This window comes from Tachysurus fulvidraco, chromosome 10 (genome assembly GCF_022655615.1).
Source record: "Tachysurus fulvidraco isolate hzauxx_2018 chromosome 10, HZAU_PFXX_2.0, whole genome shotgun sequence".
NCBI classification, from domain to species: domain Eukaryota; kingdom Metazoa; phylum Chordata; class Actinopteri; order Siluriformes; family Bagridae; genus Tachysurus; species Tachysurus fulvidraco.
In genome coordinates, this window is record NC_062527.1 from 8,393,442 (window position 1) to 8,416,493 (window position 23,052).

The window sequence follows — 23,052 nt, forward strand, 5'->3', positions numbered from 1 at the left end:
TAGGTATTGGTCTAAGCTGCCCTTCTGTTTAACCTGGAGGTCTGTGTATCGAGTGTGAAAAATGAGATCTGATTCCATTGTGGACAGAAACAAAACCAGGAGTTAAACACAAGGGTGAGATCAGATTGTTTGTTATACACATACATATACTGATTGCATTTTAATGTGCCTCTATGCGAGCCTTTGCATTTTGGAATAAGTAGATCGAGCTTTAAAATATTGATCAGTCCACATATAAAATCTACAGTCACGGCTACACATACCCTTTAAACTGAAGTGTTTATGTTAACGCTTTTGCTAAAGAATAAAAAGGCTGTTCCAAAACGCTGCTTTCACTTTCCCAAAGTGTCAGTTTTCATTACTTTACCGTAGTCCAAAGACCAAGTGTTTACTGCCTTCTCAATTGGTTCTTCTACTTTCTTTAATTGAATTTTTTATAATCTTTTGGATGCAGGGCATTTTACTATTTTGTGCTGCATGCATACATACAACAGGAAGGAAAAGTACTGTGTACTTCTGGCATAGGAAAATTGGAAAACTTAGCATTTGCTATATTTGGAATGCAGTACTGCAGCTCATAAATAATATCTTGCCAGCCATGCTTTTTGCCTGTGTCTAGGCTCACCTGCTAAGAAAATTAGTTCCATGGAGTAAAGCGAGGTTAATGCATATTATATCTGGGCTTCGGTAACTCAATTTCCTCTAAACCTCATTAAGCCATGAGAATGTACAACATCTAATCCTTCCAACGTAGATAATAAATCTGTCTTTGCATTAAATTCAAATTTAAAGTGTAGTTTGAGTTGTAAACAAATTCCACTACCGCTAATTGTGTAGCTGGATGTTCGTATAAACCGCCTGAAACCGAAGTCCAAAAAAATCACAATATGTAACTGCTCCTCCAAGATCTCTAGACATTTCAAAAACATTCCTTTATTATAAATAAATTATTTGTATAAAAAATCAGGCATGCTTCAACCATGGCATATACACACTTAACAAACCAGCGGTAATTGACCAGAGTAGCCGATACAAGAGACAAAAGGCATTTTCCAACGCAGATCTCACACCGTGGGACAAGAATGAAAAAATCTGCACAACCACAAAATACTTACAATTAGAATAACAACTAACATGGTTGACTCCAACATTTCCTTAATTTTTAGATTTTCTTTTTTAAATATGTATATATGTATATATTCTTCTCCCTCTGCTTCAGTGAAGTCCCATTTCCATGTGTTGTTAAGCCAGCAGTGAGTGCTGTCCCAGTCACTCTGTTGTACGGCCAATATGTTTAACTGTTAGAAAAAACAGGCAAGATTTGTCTCAGGACAACAAACACTCTCTTTATCATGAACAACATTAAAGTCTCATGCTTTAGTTCCAATCAGTGCCAGTAATCCTTCCCAGAATCCTCTACTCATCTTCATGTTGCATCTTCACATGGCATGATTGGTATAGCTCACATACGTTGTTTTGGTGGGTAATGCTGCAAAAGAGAAAAGGAGAACAGATTTTCATCCTGTGTAAAGGAACACTGAGGCTTTTTGATGGTGCTTTGTATGGAGTGAGAGAAATATAGCAGCTATTTTTATCACAGACTCGTGGCATCACTTTCTGAAAGTGTGACTTTGAACCTCCAATATCACACTTCTCTATACCAAATTAGATTAACTGAAGACTCAGTATGCTTCGTGATCATTTGAGCTGTATGAAGACAAAGGAATTCCTACTCTTTAGGGTTTTATTTTTTTTGAGAATTTAGTTGATAAGATTAAATCAGTCAATGTTGTGGTCAAATGAAAGTAATTAAGAAAGGATAAAAAGGAATAGGTCAGAAATATAAGCTCACTATGCGCCATTTGAGGTCACATCGTATATATCAATTGATGATAGCATACAGTAACATATGGTTCATAGGCCATAACCTGTGAGCATAATGAGAAACCTCCCGCTCATGAATGCCCATAAATATTTATCTTCGTATTTATTAAACATAAAGGCTAAGGACTGACACTCAAAAGACAGACTGGCACTGTGCCACAAGATGCTTTTGTTGCTCAGGATGACTGCCTGCTTTGAAAAGAATGGTTCTGTGCTAGTGTCGGGCCTCGAGTGTAAACCGGTGGATCAAGCCCAGCAAAAGATAATCAATATGTCTTCTCCTTTCAAATGCCAGGCTATACACCCCATTACATAGCATTTATGTTACCAATTATGATTTGGCTCACTAGCAGAGTCTCTTTTGGCACGAAAGAAAGAGCCTGAACATTTTGTATCTTGTATTACTGGGAAGATCCACATCCCCTGCCATGGTTTCTTGAACAAACCAAATTGATATTCAAGAGTTCAGTTCATGAATTAAGAATGAACTCTCTTAAACCGTATTTTTGCTCGGTGCAGCCAAAGTTCACACTATAAATACAAGAGAAGCTGAGTGAATTAGGCCAACAGTTCAAATCTACATTAAAAATGGTTTAAAAAAAAACCCTGGACTGTAATTAAAAAGCACATGTTCTATAAGGAGAAATAAGTTACAAGTTAAAGTGCGTTTTACATGGAAACCTACAAAACATCTGTCACATGAGGATGAGAAAGTAATTTGAAATCTACTCACTGCTGTTGTCCACACTCTCGCAGAGCTCAGTTTTCACCTCGCCGTTCGGCCTTTCACTGGCCAGCTGACTGAGCTTACTGGACATGGTGGCAGCTGTGACAATAGCCTTGAAGCTGCGCTTACGTTTGGGCACATTTTGCTCGGGGTGAAAGATAATTATATAGACTTTGGGCATGTAGAGCATTCCCAGTGACACTGATGCACTCAGGCTCAGAGACATGGTCAGAGTGGTCGTCTGGATGTACATCTACAACGAAGAGAAGAAGAACATTAGCATATCAGTATCTTTAAAACTGCCATTGAACCAAAGCTCTGCCTAGTCTCTGAACTAAAACATTCTGATGTCTGGATGCCTGCTTCACTCTTTTCACCTGTCCTTTTTTAAATCAGGATCACGTGCAAATTACACTTACATTACAGCTGGTTTTATAGTACAGAAACATACAGTGTGACCTCCTCTAAGCTATTAATACAGATCTTTACATCTTAATTAATAATTATATCTATCTGTCACTTTTAGGACCATTAGAAGTATCTAGGATGCTAGAGAATAAAGAGCATATCTGTTACAGAACCCTAATGGTAAGAACCAGCTCTGCTGTAGATGTAGCCCGAAAAACATAGCAACTGCTGCATATAGCTGATATTTTTATCAGCATATTTAATTTTAGCATATTCAAAAATAAGGATTTCTCAGTGTCTCTTTGGAATGTTGTTCTGTCGCTTCAAAGAGGGTACTACAGGGAACATTCTATGAAACGAAGGGAGACATCTTACACAGAAACTTTAATAGAACCAAAAGACTGTTTAAGGTGTAAGGATCAGTGTAGCTCCTTGTGTTAAATTCATTCATTCATTCATTTATTCATTTTCTACCGCTTATCCAAACTTCTCGGGTCACGGGGAGCCTGTGCCTATCTCAGGCGTCATCGGGCATCAAGGCAGGATACACCCTGGACGGAGTGCCAACCCATCACAGGGCACACACACACTCATTCACTCACACAATCACACACTACAGACAATTTTTCAGAGATGCCAATCAACCTCCCATGCATGTCTTTGGACCGGGGGAGGAAACCGGAGTACACAGAGGAAACCCCCGTGGCACGGGGAGAACATGTAAACTCCACACACACAAGGCGGAGGTGGGAATCGAACCCGCAACCCTGGAGGTGTGAGGCAAATGTGCTAACCACTAAGCCACCGTGACCCCCCGTGTTAAATTTAAAATTGTTTATTTATTTAGTTTGATAAGTTGTTCATCTAGCTGTTAGCTTCCATTGTGTTTTTACACGTGGAAACCCAGAATTAATCAGGAGTCAAAGTCTTATAATAATAAAGAACTAATTGCACCCGAATAAAATATTTCTGTAGGGTTATGATTGTAGTTTAATCCATCCTGACTCCATGCAGAGTATTCAAATAATACACACATTGTGTGCTTATTAACAATGTTGTTGTTGAATGCTTTTCAAAGAATAATATTAAAAATGTTTAAAAATCCCCTTTATTGTTTCGACTAAGATTGCTTCAACATTGCATTTAATGCTATTTAAACACTTCCTGCCACATGTTTATTACAGCTTGCAGATACACGATAAAAAAGTGAGAGAGTGCAGCACAGAGACTGCAAAACCTACAGTTCTTTTCCTTTTCCTTTCATTTTAGTCCTATTATCTTATTATTTTTGGTATCATGTACACAACTCCACCGCACCGTGCATGCAAAGGAATGATTCAGGAGCAGTGGTTTTATGTTAAAAAGGAAGGCTGATTCTTTTGCCACATCAAGACAAGGATTACATAAAATTAAAGGCAGGAAAAGTAAATTGGCCTTATTAATAATATGCTTCAGTAAGTGCACTAGCGATACTGATACCGTTCAGCAAGCTATCTTTAAAACGCTCCACAGTTCAGGCCAGGCTTTTTATTGCTTGTTTGTTTTTGGGCCAAGCTATAGATGTACTGTATTAAAAGAACATACTTATCAGTAGTCAAAGCCAGTATGACAGAAATCATTACCAGCCAAAAATCTTCACAGCAAAAATCAGCCAGAAATTAGTTTCACATTAAGTATAATAATTTATCATACGCTGAAAGAATTCCAAGAGATCAGATGGTGTTTTTCTTTACACCGTTTGATATTACGCAAATATAATGCTAAGATATTTTAATAGAACATCTGAAGCTAGACACAAACACATGAAATTGCAACGAGGAATGAACAAGCAAATATAGCATTCTTTTTAATACCGAAAGTAGGTCAGCTAAATATGCAGATGATCATACCTTTAATATTTAATCAAATACGTAAGATGACATGTTCTAACCTAGCTAAAAGGAGCTTTCAATGTGTCAGTGGATGCAGATGATCCATCTCCCCTAAAGTGTCACTTCCTTTTCCCTCTGAATATAAAATATATGATGCAATATACACTGAGGGGACCAAAGCATTATTATTGCACACCAAATTAGCTGATGGTCTTAAATGGCACTGTGTATAAAGAACAGTCCTGGAAATAGTGAGACATTGCCCTGCAGATCTGTTTGCACTAGAACACAGTGAGATGGGGGGTAAAGCTAAATACTGTATAGCCACACTTCACTGCTTCATTGCATCATTTAATCTCCTGATGAAGAAAAATAAAAGAAAGATAATCTCAAAAGATGAAACGTGTTGCTGCTTTAATCCCATGGTGTCACAGAATATAGGCATTTTGATGTTAAGGAAATAATTTTCTCCCTTACATATTTTTATAAAATAATTTATTACAGTCTACAGTGTATAAGATGCATGTCAATTTGTTTTTATTTGTTTCCTATAAGCCCTCTGAGGGGAATGATACAGAATTCAGGCTGGAGCTTTGTATTGATTTCTGACAAAAGGTTATGTGATGACCTGTTTTGCACGGCCTGTTCATTTGCTCATTATAATAGCTTCATAATGGAATGTTGGTGATTTAAACGAGACATGAAATGCAATCAATAATCATAAAATGTAAAAATTGCTGACAGGCCTACATTAATTTAGAGTCAGAAAAAAAGTGAGGTGGTGTTGGCTCAATTTACATTACATACATAATCAGATAAATATTCTGTTTGAGCTAACCTACTTCTAAATGCCCTTAATGCCATTTTCATAGTTTAAATGATGTTGATAATGCTTTACCATTGATATTACATATTATATTATATTAGATTAGATTAGATTAGATTACATTACATTAGATTAGATTAGATTAGATTAGATCAATGATGCTGGTAATGATTTACCCAAAATACTCTATCCTGTAACTGTAAAGTTAGTTAGAATCCTCCTTGCTTTTCCTGGGTACAGTATATTCATTTTTCGGTGAGAATCTGCACAGTGAGGCAAGAGATTTTATTTTGGCACTGATTTGACTTCATTCATTCATTCATTCATTCATTCATTCATTCATTCATTCAATCATTCATTCTCAGTATTTTTACTACTTTGCCAAAAGTATGTGGACATTGTAAACAAACTGAACTCCATAAAGACATGGTCTAACTCCAGTGGCCTTCGCAAATCCCAGACCTGTAACCTGATAAACAGGAATGCCAATTGTGAATCATGCTTCCTCTCCCAACATCAGTACCCAATCTCACTAATGTCTTATAACTAACCTGGCACAGATCCCTCAGAGATGCTCCAATATCTAGTGAAAAGCCTTCCCAGAAGATCATAGGAGACCAACTCTATATTAAAGCCCATGGTTTTGAAACAGTTTGCTTAACCAGCATGCATGGGTGTGATGGTTTGGTGTGTGTATACAGTGCACATTAGTCTGGCCATGCTGAATCCAGAGCCTATCTTATGAACAGGAGACCAGCCAATGACAGGGCACAACGCACACATTCACACCAATGGGCAATCTAGTGAAGCCCAGCCTCCTACTGGCATGGGTTTTGGGAAAAATCCACACAGACACAGTGGAAAAATCCACAGTAACTCAACCAGGGTCCCTGGAGCCACAGCATCACCATGTAGCCCATTAACAAGTATTCTGTATAATAATATAATGTAAATGTTTTGAGCACGAGTAAGCTAATAAAATAATGCAATTACAGGCTATGAAATCATTTTTCTATGACACTACTCGCCTAAGAACTCTACAAACACAGCTAATACAGATAAATGCACCTGCTAACCCGGTTAATATGAGGAAAATGAAGCTACATTTGAAACAGAGAAAATGTCAAGCTAAGAAATATTACTCAGTAGCTGGTCTTTACTCTTCCAAACTACACTAAAACTAATAATCTCCTGCACACTATATTCTTATCCAGTTAAACTCACACAGGAAAGAAGTGTACCTTTGTGTAAGGTCCTGTGGACAATGTCCTGTCTCTTTAGCTCTTGCCTGTCTAACCCAGAGGTATCTAACAGAATGCATGGTAAGATCCAGAGAGACTGTCCTCGTGTTCAGACTCTAATATCCGTTTGTGCGAACTACATAACGTGAGCCACTTTTCTTTTTTTTTTTTTTTTGCCCCATATCAATGTTATCAGTAACAAGATAACACTACTCCAGCAGAAGGCATCATGCATCGAGCAACTGGAATTGTCTAAGGGAGAAAATAAACAATCAGCATGGATATTGCTCAAGCAGTGACTGTGTAATGATGCTACTGGGTTATTCACAGACACAAAACAACTGCACTAATGAGTAGAAGGACGAAATATTGTGTGAGGGAAAAAACTTTATAGCTTTCCACTCATCAGCTGTAAAGACTCAGCAGATATAAAGAACTGAGGCAACATCTGACCAGGGAACACTTTTATTTCATCCAAGATTTGTCAGTTCATATGTTAATAACACAATGGTTAGTTAATATAACATTTTTAAATTGAATTCTTATGTATGTTAAAGTATGTAAGTATGTAAGAATAAAACACAACAGAGTGTGACGATATCAGGCTTCTGTACGGTAACAGTTTTCTATTTAACAATTTAGAAAACTCATAAATGTCTTCGCTTTATACAGAACCTGGACTTGGCCTATGTTAATTTGTACATGATGAAGGCTGAAATATTAAAGGACTATTTCAGTCCTTATTATTTTAGACTATTTACATGCAGTACACCGTTTATAGATGAATAATTTTTACCTAAGAGTTGTTGCTACGATTATTGGCTTGATTTCATTTGCCGCCCTTTTCAATCGATGCGTCAAAGCAAATCGTCCAATCGTTACACGTCTAGCTGGTACGAAAAAATTACAAACCCTGATTTGGTGTGATGCAGCCAGGCATAAAGATTGAGCACTGTTAACACAACAGAGTTAATCATTTTCCAATAACAGCATGGCGCATAGTGTTTTATTCATCTAATAGCATAGCATTTTGCCGATTTGAAATTTTTATTTATTACAGGGTGACATGTTGTAAGTTCTTGCTATAACACTCATATATCACTTACAACACGTGTTATAACACACCTCTCTTCTTTCTCTCAGTTGGTCATGATGTCATGAGCCCACAATGCTCTCTTTTGCAAAAGAATTTGTAAAAGCAGAAAACTTACTAACCATTACCTGAGACTCCTATGATAAATCTCCTTATAGGAAAATAACCATGTTGATTCTAAAATTCCTTTGGAAACATAACACCATAAAAAAAAAAATCTCTTTACTCACTTGAGATTATGTGGAGCATCTGCTTTATATGTTAATTATAGTTTTATAAAAGATACTAGATTTTCTTTCACTAGGTGCCTCTTCTGTTCATTTTTAAAGCATTTCATTATTCAACTTTCATTTCATTTTTCAACTTTCATTAAAATTGAGATCGAATAAGTTTTTGGTAGTTGTTGTACAAAGATTAGAGTTTAGGCTTTTTACTGTACATATTATAAAGCTAGTGTTTAGGTGGTTTGCTTCTTTCCTCTCTTGGTCTCACTCACAAAATTAGTATTGTCCATTATTGTGTCAGTGTATAATAATTTAATCTGTTATACTTTAGTTATTAAAGTATATGTAACAAATCAAAACCATTTAAAATCCTTTTAAAAGAATTACTGAAAGCCTTTTCAGTACTAATCTATTGAGGGGTGTCATACAGAAGAGGCCAGCAACTGTGCTCTAACTCGGGCTCTAATTTTAATATCTAAAACTTTATCATCCAGAAAACATCAAAAAAGCAATAATGTGAAACTCTCGAGTTGAAATGGTGTGGAAAGGTTCAACTAACACCTTTCCATTTCAGCCAAGATAAATTCATAGAGAAATTAATATCTTTTTCAAATTTTAGTTTGTATTTTGTTATTATTTTCATGTGGAATTTCAGATTTTTTATTAAAGAGGTAGATTAAAAAGCGATGAGTACAGGCGATATATTAAGAAACCTTTGTAGGCGTGTCTAGTTTGTGAATGTGTGTTTAAAAGAAGCAAAACAGGACACTCATAGATCTTTAAACTCACCCGCTCTGCAGACTGTGCTGTCCCAAAGAAGATTGGTATGAAAGCAAGCCAAATGATGCAGGTGGTGTACATAGTAAATCCAATAGGTTTGGCTTCATTGAAGGTCTCTGGTACTCCTCTGGTTTTGATGGCATAAACAGTGCATGTGACCATTAAGAGAATGCTATAGCCTAACGAACAGATGAGTGAAAGATCCGATATGTCGCATTTGAGTACGCCGCGGGCATTTTCAGGGTCCTGTGTGCGCTGTTCACCATAATCCACAAAAGTGTGTGGCGGGTCGGCGATGAACCAGACCAGCACACCCATGAGCTGCACTGAGATTAGGCTGAAGGTGATGAACAGCTGGGAGGCAGGGCTGATGAAACGTGGTGCCGCCACTGAGCGCTTGCCCTGCTCAAAGATACGGTGAATGCGGTTGGTCTTGGTGAGCAGCGCGGCATAGCTGAAGCACATGCCCAGTCCAAGGAAGAGCCTACGGAATGAGCACACGGCCAGTCCGGGTGCTGCGATCATAGGAAATGTGGTGATGTAGCAGAGGAATATTCCTGTAAGCAGCACATAGCTCATCTCCCTGCCTGAGGCGCGTACAATTGGTGTGTCATTGTAGCGTATGAAGGTAATTATCACGAATGTGGTGGCTATGATACCCAGAATGGCGATGAAAACAGGTATCATGGCCCAGGCAGAGTGCCACTCTAGCTTAATGATAGGGATGGGCTGGCAGCCAGTGCGGTTGTGGTCAGGCCGTTGCTCATATGGACACAGCTGGCACATGAACTCGTTGGCCTGGTAGTGGTATCCTTCACAGCGCTCACAGTGCCAGCAGCACGGCACACCCTTCACCACCTTCTTTCGCTCCCCAGTCTGACAGGGCATGCTGCACACCGAGCTGGGCACAGATGAGTCCCCACTCACCCACTGCATGATACCCATCTGGAGAGGTACACAAGTGTAATTATGGGTATCCATTCTAAATTAGGATGTGCACTTAGTATGCATTTTTACAAGATTTAATCAAACTGAATTAACTGAAATTAAATGAAACGGTTTGACTGTCTGACTGTGAATACAGTAAAAATGGCCAACATTAATCATCATTTCTATCAGTAACATTTCCTCTCATTGACCTTTATAAAATGAACTCTTATTTCAGCCAAACATATGAATTAATACACAATAGCATATATGCCATTCCTTACATTTAAATGCAGCTGATCTGTCCAGTGCCCAATGACTTTGTACTCAGCAGAATCGTTTGTAATCTGATATTGGAAGATGTCGTATCTTCCAGGAGCGTCTCCGTTCTCGTTGAACGTTACAGGGGTTTTAGCACTACCTGTTAAAGAGAGAGGGAGGGGGGATTAAAATCATTATGCCAATCCTTGCTTAATATAGAATCTGATATCCTTGTCTCCAGTGTAGTAGTGCAGATTTACTTCTGACATTAAGGCTAGCTTTATAATAATCATTACTCCTCCCTCATGTGTTTAAATATATTTATCCAAAGCACACTATATAATTCTAATCAGATTGGAATTGGTGTCCAGGGTTACATCGCATATGATATGAAAATCACTAATCCTTCATAAAGCCTCAGCAAATGTTTAATCATTATTATGAATTACAGCTCCATCACTGTGAGCTATACTTGACTTTCTCTCAGGCTTTTTAGAATTTCAGATCAAGCATTTTAAGAGACAACAGCATGATTAGTGAGGACTGTAACACAAATGAGCATCTCAGGGGACTAGGATATGATGCATCATTAAAACACCTGCAGAGAGGCAGCTTGCACAGGAACCGCGGGCCTGCAGGACTCAAAGCCTGCAAAAATACAGTCCAGCCGGATTCAGTCATCTGTAAATGCTCATGAGTAAAATTAAAACTTTCACACATGCATTATGTCTACAGCACTTTATTGCACCATAACACCAGGCAACACAATTCCCATTAAAAACTCCATATGTCTCCTCATTAAAGCACATGGCTGTGTCCATTTCTCTATTAGCCACATGATTTGCTTGCCTTGAACAAAGACTGATTCAGTGACTGAATGACTACCAGACTCACAAGATGTTGTGATTAAACAAGGCCATGCTTAATCACAGGTTAGAGCCATTTTGTGAACTCAATTAGAAAGCTGCTCTTCAGAATGGGCTGCATAAAACCTGACAAGATAAAATGGATGTTTCACTAATTAAGAAATCAATCTATTAAAGATGGCAATTAAAGCCTCAACCTTTTGTAATTTAGGCTTAATGTATGTACACAAGTGGATCCACTTACTGCCTACATTTCACCATAAGAACAGATGTATTGTAAATCTTCTCTACAGCTTATGAACCACTAATTGCCTGCTTAAAAAAATAAAAAAATAAATAAAAGCTGGATTTTAACACTGAACCTGGTTCAATTCAACAGTTTTACACAGAATAAATATGTCACACTTCTCTATAATTGAATTGAATTGAGTTAATATTGAACAAGTAAGACGTAAATACATTAAGTAAGCACCAAATAGAGTAAATAGAGTGTGACAAACACAAATATAATGTACACATCATGTCTTTAGTCCTGCGCAGAAAATGCTAAGTAAATGCTAATGAAACATCCCAAACACTAGCCTGTCTTAATCTTAGTTTCATTCCATTAAACTCACTAAGTGCGACCTACTAGTGTGTACGGAACAGCTTCTAAAACATATGGTGTAACACAGGAATTAGCATAGCTCATGTGCAATAATCAACCAAGACACTGCAGTTTAGAGCTGTGCGCTTTTCTCAGCATCTCATAAAAATAAACGTGTGCATGAAGGCAATGAAGCGTCTGTGACTGCAGATGAGCTGGCAATTGCCCACAGGCAGCTGTACTTTGCAGAGATTCAGAGCTTCATGCTATTTTGGATTCATTTATTAGCTGCTTGTTCAGATTGTCCTCTTGTCAGTTAGGACAGAACAATGATAGCAAATTGTTGGTAAAAGTTCAATCGACCACGGCTGTGCACAGGAACAGGATGCATGCTGAAGCATCTTCCGAAGATGTGTGAAAAATACACATGGCACAAGATACAGAAATAAACTATACACAGAATGATACAGAGTTCACCTGCTTGTTATGTGTAAAAATGTGTGCTGGAATGTATGCTTTGACTTGATAGTACTTTAGTTAAGCAGTATTTAGCTTCTAACCTTTGGGGTTCTTGTCACAGATAAAGAGAATGTATACTGTATTTAAGCCAAGCTGCAGCATGTATATTTATGTGAACCAACCCTGCTGGCAACTTCTGTTATTATGCTTGAATTGGAGCATACATTTGATTTAATAGCTATGTTTTCCTGATAGAATCTCTTCTACAATATAGCAATTTCTACCAAATATATTCTATGCTGTTATACAAGATGTATTCTCAAGTGGAATGATTATCAGCTTTCCTTGAGTAAATTCTAACCTAGCTACACAAATACATGTCTTAGACACTCGGTGTAGGAACTTCGGGATTATTGGATAAATGGGCTTCATGGAATAAAGGCGATTTCTCAGTCGGAGTGCTGTGTAGCCCATGAAACACATTAAAATGAAACTTGTCTAAAATTATTATGATTTTAGACAATGAAAATGAATAAACCTAGCTCTGATATCAGCTTCTACAATGTGCTTGTACTGACAGTTTGGCTATGTATTGCTTATAAATGAGTAACATCATTTAAAATAACATTAGTAAGGGTTTGGTTTTTTCAACAGATATTAAGGATATCCTTCTATAGATTTTACTTCTTTAAATGATATCTGAAAAAAAGAAAAATGATTGATAGAAATTTTCTTTTTCTCATGATCTTCAGAAAATTCAAATTCCTGCTCTGGAATATTCCAAATGTTTCATACAGGCATATATTATTCGGTAACAGAGATGTGTGGATGATGTTGAAATACACTGCACAGTTTTTCTATCTTTATAATAGATGGCAGAACCTATATCTCTGTTTTGTATTATTTTTTTAATGTTTTTTTTGCAGATACAATAGTTGTAAAGAGCTTGTGAAATGTTCATATATTTGAAATACCATTTACCTTTGATATATTTGTAAATATTTCAGCGAGACACAAACGACATCTCAATTGTGAACTCGTTCAAAGAAAGGAAAAGGAATTTACTGATGCTGTGGGGTGCCTTGTTTTCTAACCTATTAAAATATTGTGTGAGTATCTCTATCTCATCGGGGACATCATCGCATCATCAACACTGTAGTTTCTCTCCGTGTATTAAACTAGTTTATTGAATCGGTTTTGCAGCATTTCTATCCAGCCTTTGAAAAGGTTATCCGCATTGGAAATGTGGGAAACTTCCCTGAGGCATGACCTTCGACCTCATAAAGTCATCTACAGTCTGGCAGCAATACCTCACTCTGACAGGAGTTCATATTGGATGATTTTGTCCTCAGAAATGATAAAAATATGACCAATAAAAACGACTATGTCATGCTTGCCGAGTCTCAAAAGAACTCATGGTAATATAATTATTTAGAATCTAATGTGTGCACAAAAATGCTGTGCCTTAAAGCTACAACAAACATGTCAACTAAAAGCTTTGCATTATTTTATGTGGCATTGATTAAGCATCCTGCTTGTACTGTGGATTCTGTTGTGGTTTGTCACACATCACTTTTAACATTTTAGCCCTGAAGTTAAACATAAAATACTGGGTCTGTTGGAAAAAAAAAATGATTATCAGACCTAGCGCCTGCAGCATGCCTCTCAGTTCCTTGGAGCGACCTGGTGATGTAGGCATTGTGGTGAACAATCATTACCAGGCAATATAAAAAATAATGGCACTCTATGACAAGGTCTTCCATTATCCACAACTAGTGACAAAAAGTGTATTTCCTTAATGTTTCTCATGACACTATGGAAATAACCTCTGAAGGTCAAGCATAAATGTATAGAAAGTTGTTTTGTGAATTTTAAGCACAGTATTTCTGACCAAACATTACAGAAAGTCAGAGAGCCAGACTGTTTCATCATCAGGGAGAAGGTTTCTTTCCAAAATGCTCCCAAAAGGTTAATTATCATGTCTGTCTGTGCATTTGTGTGAGAGAGACAGAGACAGAGACCATATAAAAAAAAGTCTTGTAAGACTTGGGACTAATGGCCTTTAAAAAAGGTCACTGGACCGTATAGCTCAATATTCTGGATGTAAGTTTAATTCTTGAAATAGTAACAGCTGAATTGTCTTAATATATAGACATAAAATTTCCCAAACAAATAAGTACATTTCATTCACACACAGTGACAAAAAGATAAAAAATAAAGACTAGATTTTGAATGTGGAGCAAAAAAAAAGAGGAATCTGGATTAAGAATCTCTGTAATATTGATCAACACTGGACCAGTTCCAGTCTGCTTCTTTATAATATCAGGTGCAAATCTTTGTTCCATGTTGGCAGTGTGAAGCTTATAAAAACAATAAGTATGAAAAAGATGTTGGGTTACATTTGTCATGCTGGACTGAAAGGAATATTTGGCTGAAAATTCAATTTATACTATTTCTCTACCACCATAAATGTAGTTCATGATCAGCCAAGAGCTACATAGGTAATGAATCTAACTAAGTGATATGCTAAAATGAAAACATATAGACATATAGAAGACTATTATTGGTCAGATTTGATTACAACTCTGATCAATAAGAAGCAAGTATAAAGACAAATAAATGCAGCTTGTCGTGTCACCAAAAAATGAGACTCCTCAGTCATGAAGAGTCCTTCTGTAAATGAGAAATAAATGTTTCCTAACAAAACGAGACACCAGATCTACAATTATATATTGGTTTGAAACAAAACCTGTTCTTTCTGTTATTAATCTAATAATAAGATGAACGTTATCATATTCAAAACACCATATTATTATTAACCTATCATTATGTTGCCTTTGTAGAAGCCAACATTCTGATTTCCGTTATAATCTTATTATTATTATTATTATTATTATTATTATTATTATTATTATTATTATTATTAGACAAAAAATTATTAAAAATGCAGCCTAGGGCTTTCGAATCACATGCACCAAATTCGGATATGTCGTAGGCCCTGGTCTGAAGTTTGTTGCTTCTATTTTTCTAAGCGATCGGAATTCCGGCATTCCCGGTACGGAAGCTCAAAGTGGCCTTTATTCCCATAGACTTCCATTATAAACTTTGGAGGTTTATAACTCGGCAAGTTTTCGAGCTATTTACACCGAACTCGGACAGGTTCTTTAGGACCTTACTCCAGACAAAATTTTTATTCCGGGGTCCCGACGGAATTTTCGGTTTTCCCGTAGTCGACGGTCGAACCTGACAATGAAGTGCTGGGAGCAGAGAGCATGTGGAAGCTGTGTAAAGAAGACAGGTTGGTGGTAAAATTATATAGAGTGTTTAATTAGCTGGGAAAGGGCCAAAGGTGTTTAGGGATATGGTGAGAAAGTTCAGAGAGTGTTGAGCTGAACATCATATGTGTATTTGACATTATGTGTTGTGACTTACAGCAGGTAGGCTGAAGCTCAGCTGTCGATGTACAGAATGTACTGATCACTATATCTGTGTTTATCCGTCTCTCTCTCTCTCTCTCTCTCTCTCTCTCTCTCTCTCTCTCTCTCTCTCTCTCTCTCACACACACACACACACACACACACACACACACACACACACACGCACACACGTTAATTCACCTTTTGATAGCATTTTGGGGGCATTTGGGGAGAAATGCTCCCTTCTTTCCTCTGATTTTCGGTCATATTTACTGTTTCCAACATGTTCCCAATGTCATGTGATTTACAGTGTCATAATAACTGCAATATTTTTTATACCGTCAATGAGTTATCAATTTACTCCGGTGTAGGTGCAACATTTAATAACTATATCACTGGCATTTATAAAGGGCCCACATGCTTCCTCCTGCTTTTAGCTTCTGACAGCTTATCTGCGCCTGTCCCATTGCCGTATAGGATAGCACATTGCGCATTTGATCCTAACTGCAGGATCTTGGAGGAAGGTGTAGTTCGTACGGGAATTTCTCGTCAGACCTACTAAAACTTTGGCACACTTCTTTTCACCTACTGTATATATTTACTGCGTACTGAATGTATATGTCTATATCATCACACAAACTCCAACCGAGCAATCCCAGAGATGGCAAATGTTGAAAAAGTTTCAGAAAGCAGTACTGCTACAGTGGCACTTAGAGAGATGGCTTGGCTAGTTAGCTAGTTAGCTATTTCTCATAGATCAAGACAATCATTGATCTGCTTGAACATTTACAGCATACACCCTTGTCCACAGCAACTTACCTTTTTTTTTTTTTTTTTACAGCTGAGTAATTAAGAGTTAAGTGCCTTGCACAGGGGCCCAGCTTGGTGGCCCTGGGATTCGAACTCACAACCTTCCAATCAGTAGTCATTCACCATGACCACCATGCTACCACGTCCTCCATAAAAACATACAGTACATATGAGATTGAGAACGATCCGGATAGAAAAAAAGGACTAAAGTGCTGCAGTAGCAACAGTCTCTCTAGGTAGAGATGAATCATGGGCTAATTCACACTGTTTCCCCCAACAGTATATTCTAAAACAGTACTGAGGGTAATGTAGGAAACTGTTAATCACAAAAAAAAAACATGTTAGTCAAAGTTTTAACTAGGAAAAAAAAAAAATATAGATAAAATCTCAGGTGCTGTGGAAGCACTGTGTTTTCAAACTGTAAAGTCTATTAATCTGCAAGTCTAAGCCTTGTGACCTCTTCTGACCTCTGATCTCTTGTGCATTGATTCCTGCTTTATTGTAGACTCTTAACTTTTGCCTTATGCCTCTATTACCCTTATTCTCTTGTACAATATCTATGTTTTGCCTTTCACCCATGCTTGCACCATGTTTAAAAAATCTTTTGCAAATAAATCCATAACTGTCTGTCGTACAGAGTCTGCCGCTTAAGATATGGTAGAAGGTAGGAGAAGGGATGTGGTAGCCTAGGGATGTGGAAGCCTAGGGATATGGAAGCCTAGGAATGTGGAAGCCTAGTCGGTAAAGCGTTGGACTACTAACCGGAAGGTCATAGGTTCGAATCCCAGGTCCACCAAGCTGACACTACAGGGCCCCTGAGCAAGCCCTTAACGCTCAGTTGTATAAACCAAAACAAATTGTAAGTCACACTGGATAATGGTGTCTGCTAAATGCTGTAGATGTAGGGGAAATATTTAAGGTGGTTTGGTACAGAAGGAAGTAAATAAATATGCTATTTATTAAAACTTTGTGTATAAATAGTATTACTGAGACAAACAACAGGTGCATCCCATATTGAATTCATATGCATTATTTTTTGTAGTATAAATACTATGAGTAGTGGTTTCACACAAAATGCAAAATCCCAACAAAAAGAAATGCACTACAAGTATCCAGATGATGCACTTATTCAAGTGAAAAAAGTACTGTAACTGTGGAATGTTGGATGCTTCATGCACTCACGCTTCCAGCTTTGTTTAGACAATGAAAAAAGGGAGTGGCTTCCAGAGGCTGATGCTGAATGAGACCAAATTTTCAAGATGGCTGCACAACACATCTTAGGACTGTATTTTAAATTTTCCCATGTTGTGTGATTCCTTTTTATAAAAACGCATTATATACCGCTAAAGCTAGAGGTGTCATGTACATTTGTTGTAATCTACCAATGACTAGGAAGCAGCTTATACTTCTGGCTAGTAAATAAATTTTTAATTTTTCCATTGAAGATGATTATACTCTTCATAAATTCATACACTAGAAGTCAGAAGGTGCATAGTATAAGTGCACAGAGTGTAGCATGTCATTTCAGAGGCAGCTTAATATCGTTTAAGGCAAATGTGTGCAGCGTACTGTTGAATGCTGAACTGCACAAAAAAGCTTCTTTCTTCTTTCTCTTCTTGTTTCAGCTTTTCCCGTTAGGGGTCGCCACAGAGAAGAATCTGTTTCCTCCTAACTCTATCCTCAACATCCTCCCTCATTGGCTTTCCTCTTGATCTCTTACCTGTCAGCTCCATCTCCAACATCCTTCTACCAATATAACCATCTCCCTCCTCTGTATATGTCCAAACCATCCCAATCTATCTGACCTTGTCCCCAAAACAGCCAACCTGAGCTGTCCCTCTGATGTGTTCGTTCCTAATCCTGTACATCCTCATCACTCCTAAAAAGAACCTGAACATCCTCATCTCTGCTACATAAAAAAGCTTCTTTACTATAACATTAAACATGGGCCTTCAGTACAAGCTTAAAGAAACCGACTCAGAGATCAAACATGTCCCGGCTGAATGAAAACATTTAGAGGAGAGAAAAATATCATTTTTGGCTGAACAGTTGCTTCAAGGGTCAAAATACTAAGTGAACAAGACACCACGGTTGTGAAGAGACTAATTGTCCAATTAATTCAGTGCATTCCACTGAATCAGCCCGATACTGTGATGGCGCTTACTGAAATACAGACAGACAACTCTAATTAGTGCTGAGACCTAGCTGTCTGAGATCTTTACTTTATTGAGTGCATCACCGGCTATTGATCGCTCTCTTCTTTTAAAGCTAATCAGTATCCTACACACACACTGAGAGGATATTTGCTCTAGCTAGAATATATTCAGTGATTTTTTCCACCTACTTAATCAATTACTTATGTCTTATCCGGTGGGTAACTGAGAGAATATCGATAGCGGAGAAGATAATGGAATGAAATGTTTCTGGGTCAGTGTTGGGAGCAAAGCTGGGGGTGTCATGCAAATTTTGTCCTTTTTGTCCTTAATTATTGAATAGAGAGATCTTTTCTATGTAACATCTTGTACACCAGGGAACATTAGGCACACAATGCCAATAAAGTTTCTATGTTGTAATGAAAGTATAAAGAATTTCAGTTCCTTACTCGGCAGGACATTCCCAGAAAGGTCTGTTCTATAAAACTGAAACTCTCACTGATATGGAAACATTCTGTTGTATGGCTCGATATCCAAGTAGACCCAAAGGCAATCTTTAATACTATAGCGATCCCTCAGTTATCGCGGTTAATGGGGACCGGAACCCCTCGCGATAGGTGAAAATCCACAAAGTAGGATTGGCCCTAAAGTTTGACCTTTTCACTGATGGACATCATCTTCCTCTTCCTCTCGGGCTCACTAGAACCGCGAAGTGGTGAGGGATTACTGTATTACTATTAAAACATTCATGTCACTTGTCTGTATTTATCATAAACAATTTCTTTCTATTTAACTCACGGAACAAGAGATGATACTATGTATAGAATCCTCTTAAAATCATATTTCATAACCCAGGAATTAGCAAGACTCAAGTGCCATAAACAAGCAACACACTGCTGTTGAGAGCCATATTCTTTTTCAGCATCTCAAACCACATAGATAAATAAACGTATGTATGAGATTGCAGATGAGTTGGCAGTTAGCCAACAGGAAGCTGTAGTTTTTCAGAGATTTGAAGTTGGAAGCTGTGGGTTTGGTGCTATTCTGGCTACAATTATTAGCTGCATAATTATGCATTCTTTTTGTTCTGAGTGGCAGTGGTGGCTCAAGTGGTTAAGGCTCTGGGTTGTTGATTGGAGGATCGGGGTTTAAGCCCTAACACTGCCAAGCTGCCACTGTTGGGCCCTTGAGCCAGGCCCTTAACCCTCACTGGTCTAGGGTGCTGTATACTGTGCTCTGACCCCAATTTCCAAAGTTGGGATATGCAAAGAAAGATTTCTCTGAGCTGTAATGTACATGTGACAAAATAAAGGCTTCTTCTCTAGAACAGTGAAAGCAAATTGCTCCTAATCCTTAAACATTAAAGTTCAATCGAACACTGCTGTACAATTAGACAGGATAATGTATGTCTAAAAACCCAAAGCTGTCTGTTATATAATGAAATGTTGCCTCACATGAATCTACATTAGAAAACTTTTCCCTAAACTGTTTGAGCGATATTATTTCCACACTGTGGTGTAATATTAAGCAAGCACTAATTATACTGAGCACAGGCATCAACAATGTACTGAGATTTGTTGGAACATAGGTTGCAGCTTTAGCCCTGTGGTCACATCCATGCTTGATGAATTCATCTTTTTTTTTTCCCAGTGCCACAAACCTTTTAAATTGCATTTTCACATTTGTTAAGCTGAGCAATGCAATCAAGCACCACTTTAAAAAGCCTGCTCACAATCCTTCTTCCTATTTTACTCTCACACCCTCTGAGGTGAGATAGGTATTCTAATGTTACTCTCAGATAGTGCTAAGTGTGAGGAATAGGAGAGATAAAGGCATACTGAATCTGGGATGTGGAAATGTGCTCATGAGCAGCAGATGAGGAAAGTCTTCGTGAATCCTTTGAAAAGTTCTACATGAATTTCTCAAAATACGTTGTGATGAATAAACATTTGCATCATGTAATAGCTTAACAGTCACGGTCACTTGTGAACGTGTGTGTGTGTGTGTGTGTGTGTGTGTGTGTGTGTGTGTGTGTGTGTGTGTGTGTGTGTGTGTGTAAGATTGGTTGATGCTAGACTGTGCCTTAAATGGTTAAATCTGTCAAAGCACTACTGTCTGCTATCCACTCAACATTCATTCATTCATTCATTCATTTTCTACCCTTTATCCGAACTACTGTACTTCGGGTCACGGAGAGCCCGTGCTCTCAGGGGTCATCAGGCATCGAGGCAGGATACACCCTGGACAGAGTGCCAACCCATCGCAGGGCACACACACTCTCATTCACTCACACACTCACACACTACAGACAATTTTCCAGAGATGCCAATCAACCTACCATGCATGTCTTTGGACCGGGGGAGGAAACCGGAGTCCACTCAACATTAATATCCAAAATATCTATAATTCCCCAACAGATTTTAGTTTATTATATTCTTGGCTACACTAAAGAATTCAATTGTTAATAACTAAGTAACTTTAAACAGAACCATGAAATTTAAAATTTGAACAAATTTATCTCCAATTTATGTCCAATTACAAACTGAATAGCTCAGAATAGCTTAGCAAAAAGTGATTAGCTTTAAATAAAAGTGTACTAATACCATGTGTACTAACTTGTAACCTGGTAATCACGGACTTAACACTGACTCATGTAATGTTAGTAAGAGCCAAGTCCAAAGCTAAGAAGGGTAGAGCAAAAACGTTGAAAATGTTGGTGCAAAAATTCTTTGCATTTCTTTCATTGCGATATAAAAATCAAAAGCTGTAAAGGCCCAAAACCAGAAAATAATTATTTGTGTATGCATTGATACAGATACTGGTATCTGGTAACAACATTACACCTTATAATTTATCATTTACTCAAAAAAGTTATCCCAACAACCTGAGATCTGATTCCAGTAGATGCTATGTGATATAAGCCTGTTGTACGCTGCTGCACTGATGAACAGCCAACGTAAAATTACAGCGAATTCACCCACTCATAAATGATAACTGAATGCTGGAGTTGCCAAAACAGATTAAACCAGTAGTGTGTTTTCATTGTCAGAGTGTGCAATCTCCAGCCAGTAGCTCACATGGAAATGCAGAAAACATATACTGATACTCATACCTGGTGGAAAAAACAAATAAAATATAAATATCCTGGCATTAAAATCCATCTCGAGAATGAAAAACATTTTTAAGCCATGCATAAGATTTCATGAATTACATACAGACACGCCATATTGACATAAATCTTAAAACCAAGACTGCTTTGAAAAGTAAACACAATAACAGCAGAATATCTGAAGGAAAAGTAGAAAAATGTATGAATTTAAATGCCATCCCAAGCGAATTTGCTACAAAATATGAGTCAAGACAATTAAAAATAACGTCCTAGATGTATAACTTCCACTACTGCAAAAGCTGATCGACGAGAAGGTCTCAAATGAATGTTTCCAGGATGTGAGGAGTCCACAGAATACACTTGAATGAAGAAAATAAGCAGGCAAAGCTAAAAAGCAGCAAATATGAAGGAGGAAATGAATGAGAGAGGAAAAAGACCCTGTTTCGCAGTAGTTTAAGTATGATCCACAGTAAAGGAAGATGAAATGGAGCAATGATGACTGCCAAGGAATTAAGTCGTTACAAACATATGCACAATTCAGTGCTATAGAAAGTGAAAAAGAAGGCTGTGTCGGCTGATTGGAATTTGTTGATAACATTAGAGAGAACAAAAAGATGTAGTTAGGTGTCAGGGCAAATGAATGGAAGTGTAATGAAGCTGTTTTTGTTCAGATACAGTACATCATATCCTCTCTCATCACAAGAGGTGGGGAAATGGTTTGCCATCAATAAAAGAAAGGAAAAAAACTCACCGTTAAAGCTGACGTTGCGGATGTAACCCAGCAGCTCCTTGCCGTCAATGTTGCTCATGCGAGAGCAGAGTCCTGGGCTTCCTGAGCACAGGTCTCTGTGCATGCGGTGAAGAGCATGAGCCATTGCGTAAACTGCATCCATCACAAACTGCACTTTTCCCTCCTGCTCGAAGCTGGAGTCCCTGCCCACCTTCTCCAAGCCTAAAAGCAAGCCCGAAACACAGCTAGTTAAAACACAAACGAAGGGAAACAAAAGTCAAGGCAGAAAGATAATGATGTAGCAGAAAAAAGTGCAGAGAGGATTGCTATAAAGAAAGCTAGGCTGAAGAAAGAAACAGTTTTTCCCCATCTGTTTATGATGCAATATTTTCTTTACACAAATATAGTGCACAGAGATTTCTTCTCGAGTCTCAGACTTGTTATTTGATAATTTATTCATTTATTCATTTTGCTAAGTCCTCAGATCATGCATCCATTGTTAAGGTAAAAAAGAAGAAAAATTCAAGGACCAAAAGCCCAACAAATAAACATCTAATTTCAATTCAAATAGCACTAATCTGCTGAATATTTGCAGCCGTCTCTTGTTTCATTTCCAAACTGATTGTAATGGCATTATTTTTAATTATAAATCTACAGAAAGAGAAAATATTTGCATGCAGA

General features: G+C 37.7%; 1 protein-coding gene across 3 annotated transcripts in view; it reads right to left on the reverse strand.

Moving 5' to 3' along the window:
- Nucleotides 1–970: 970 nt before the first annotated feature.
- Nucleotides 971–23,052, reverse strand: part of grm8b (glutamate receptor, metabotropic 8b) — a 124,560-nt gene continuing 102,478 nt past the window's right edge. For all 3 annotated transcript variants that reach the window (XM_027173282.2, XM_027173280.2, XM_047819705.1), the window contains exons 7-11: nt 22,393–22,593; nt 10,266–10,402; nt 9,064–9,999; nt 2,618–2,864; nt 971–1,489 (exon numbers count right to left, since the gene is read on the reverse strand). In XM_027173282.2, the coding sequence (XP_027029083.1) occupies nt 1,440–1,489; nt 2,618–2,864; nt 9,064–9,999; nt 10,266–10,402; nt 22,393–22,593 (1,571 nt within the window). In that variant the 3' untranslated portion in view covers nt 971–1,439. The remainder of the gene's footprint in view (nt 1,490–2,617; nt 2,865–9,063; nt 10,000–10,265; nt 10,403–22,392; nt 22,594–23,052) is intronic.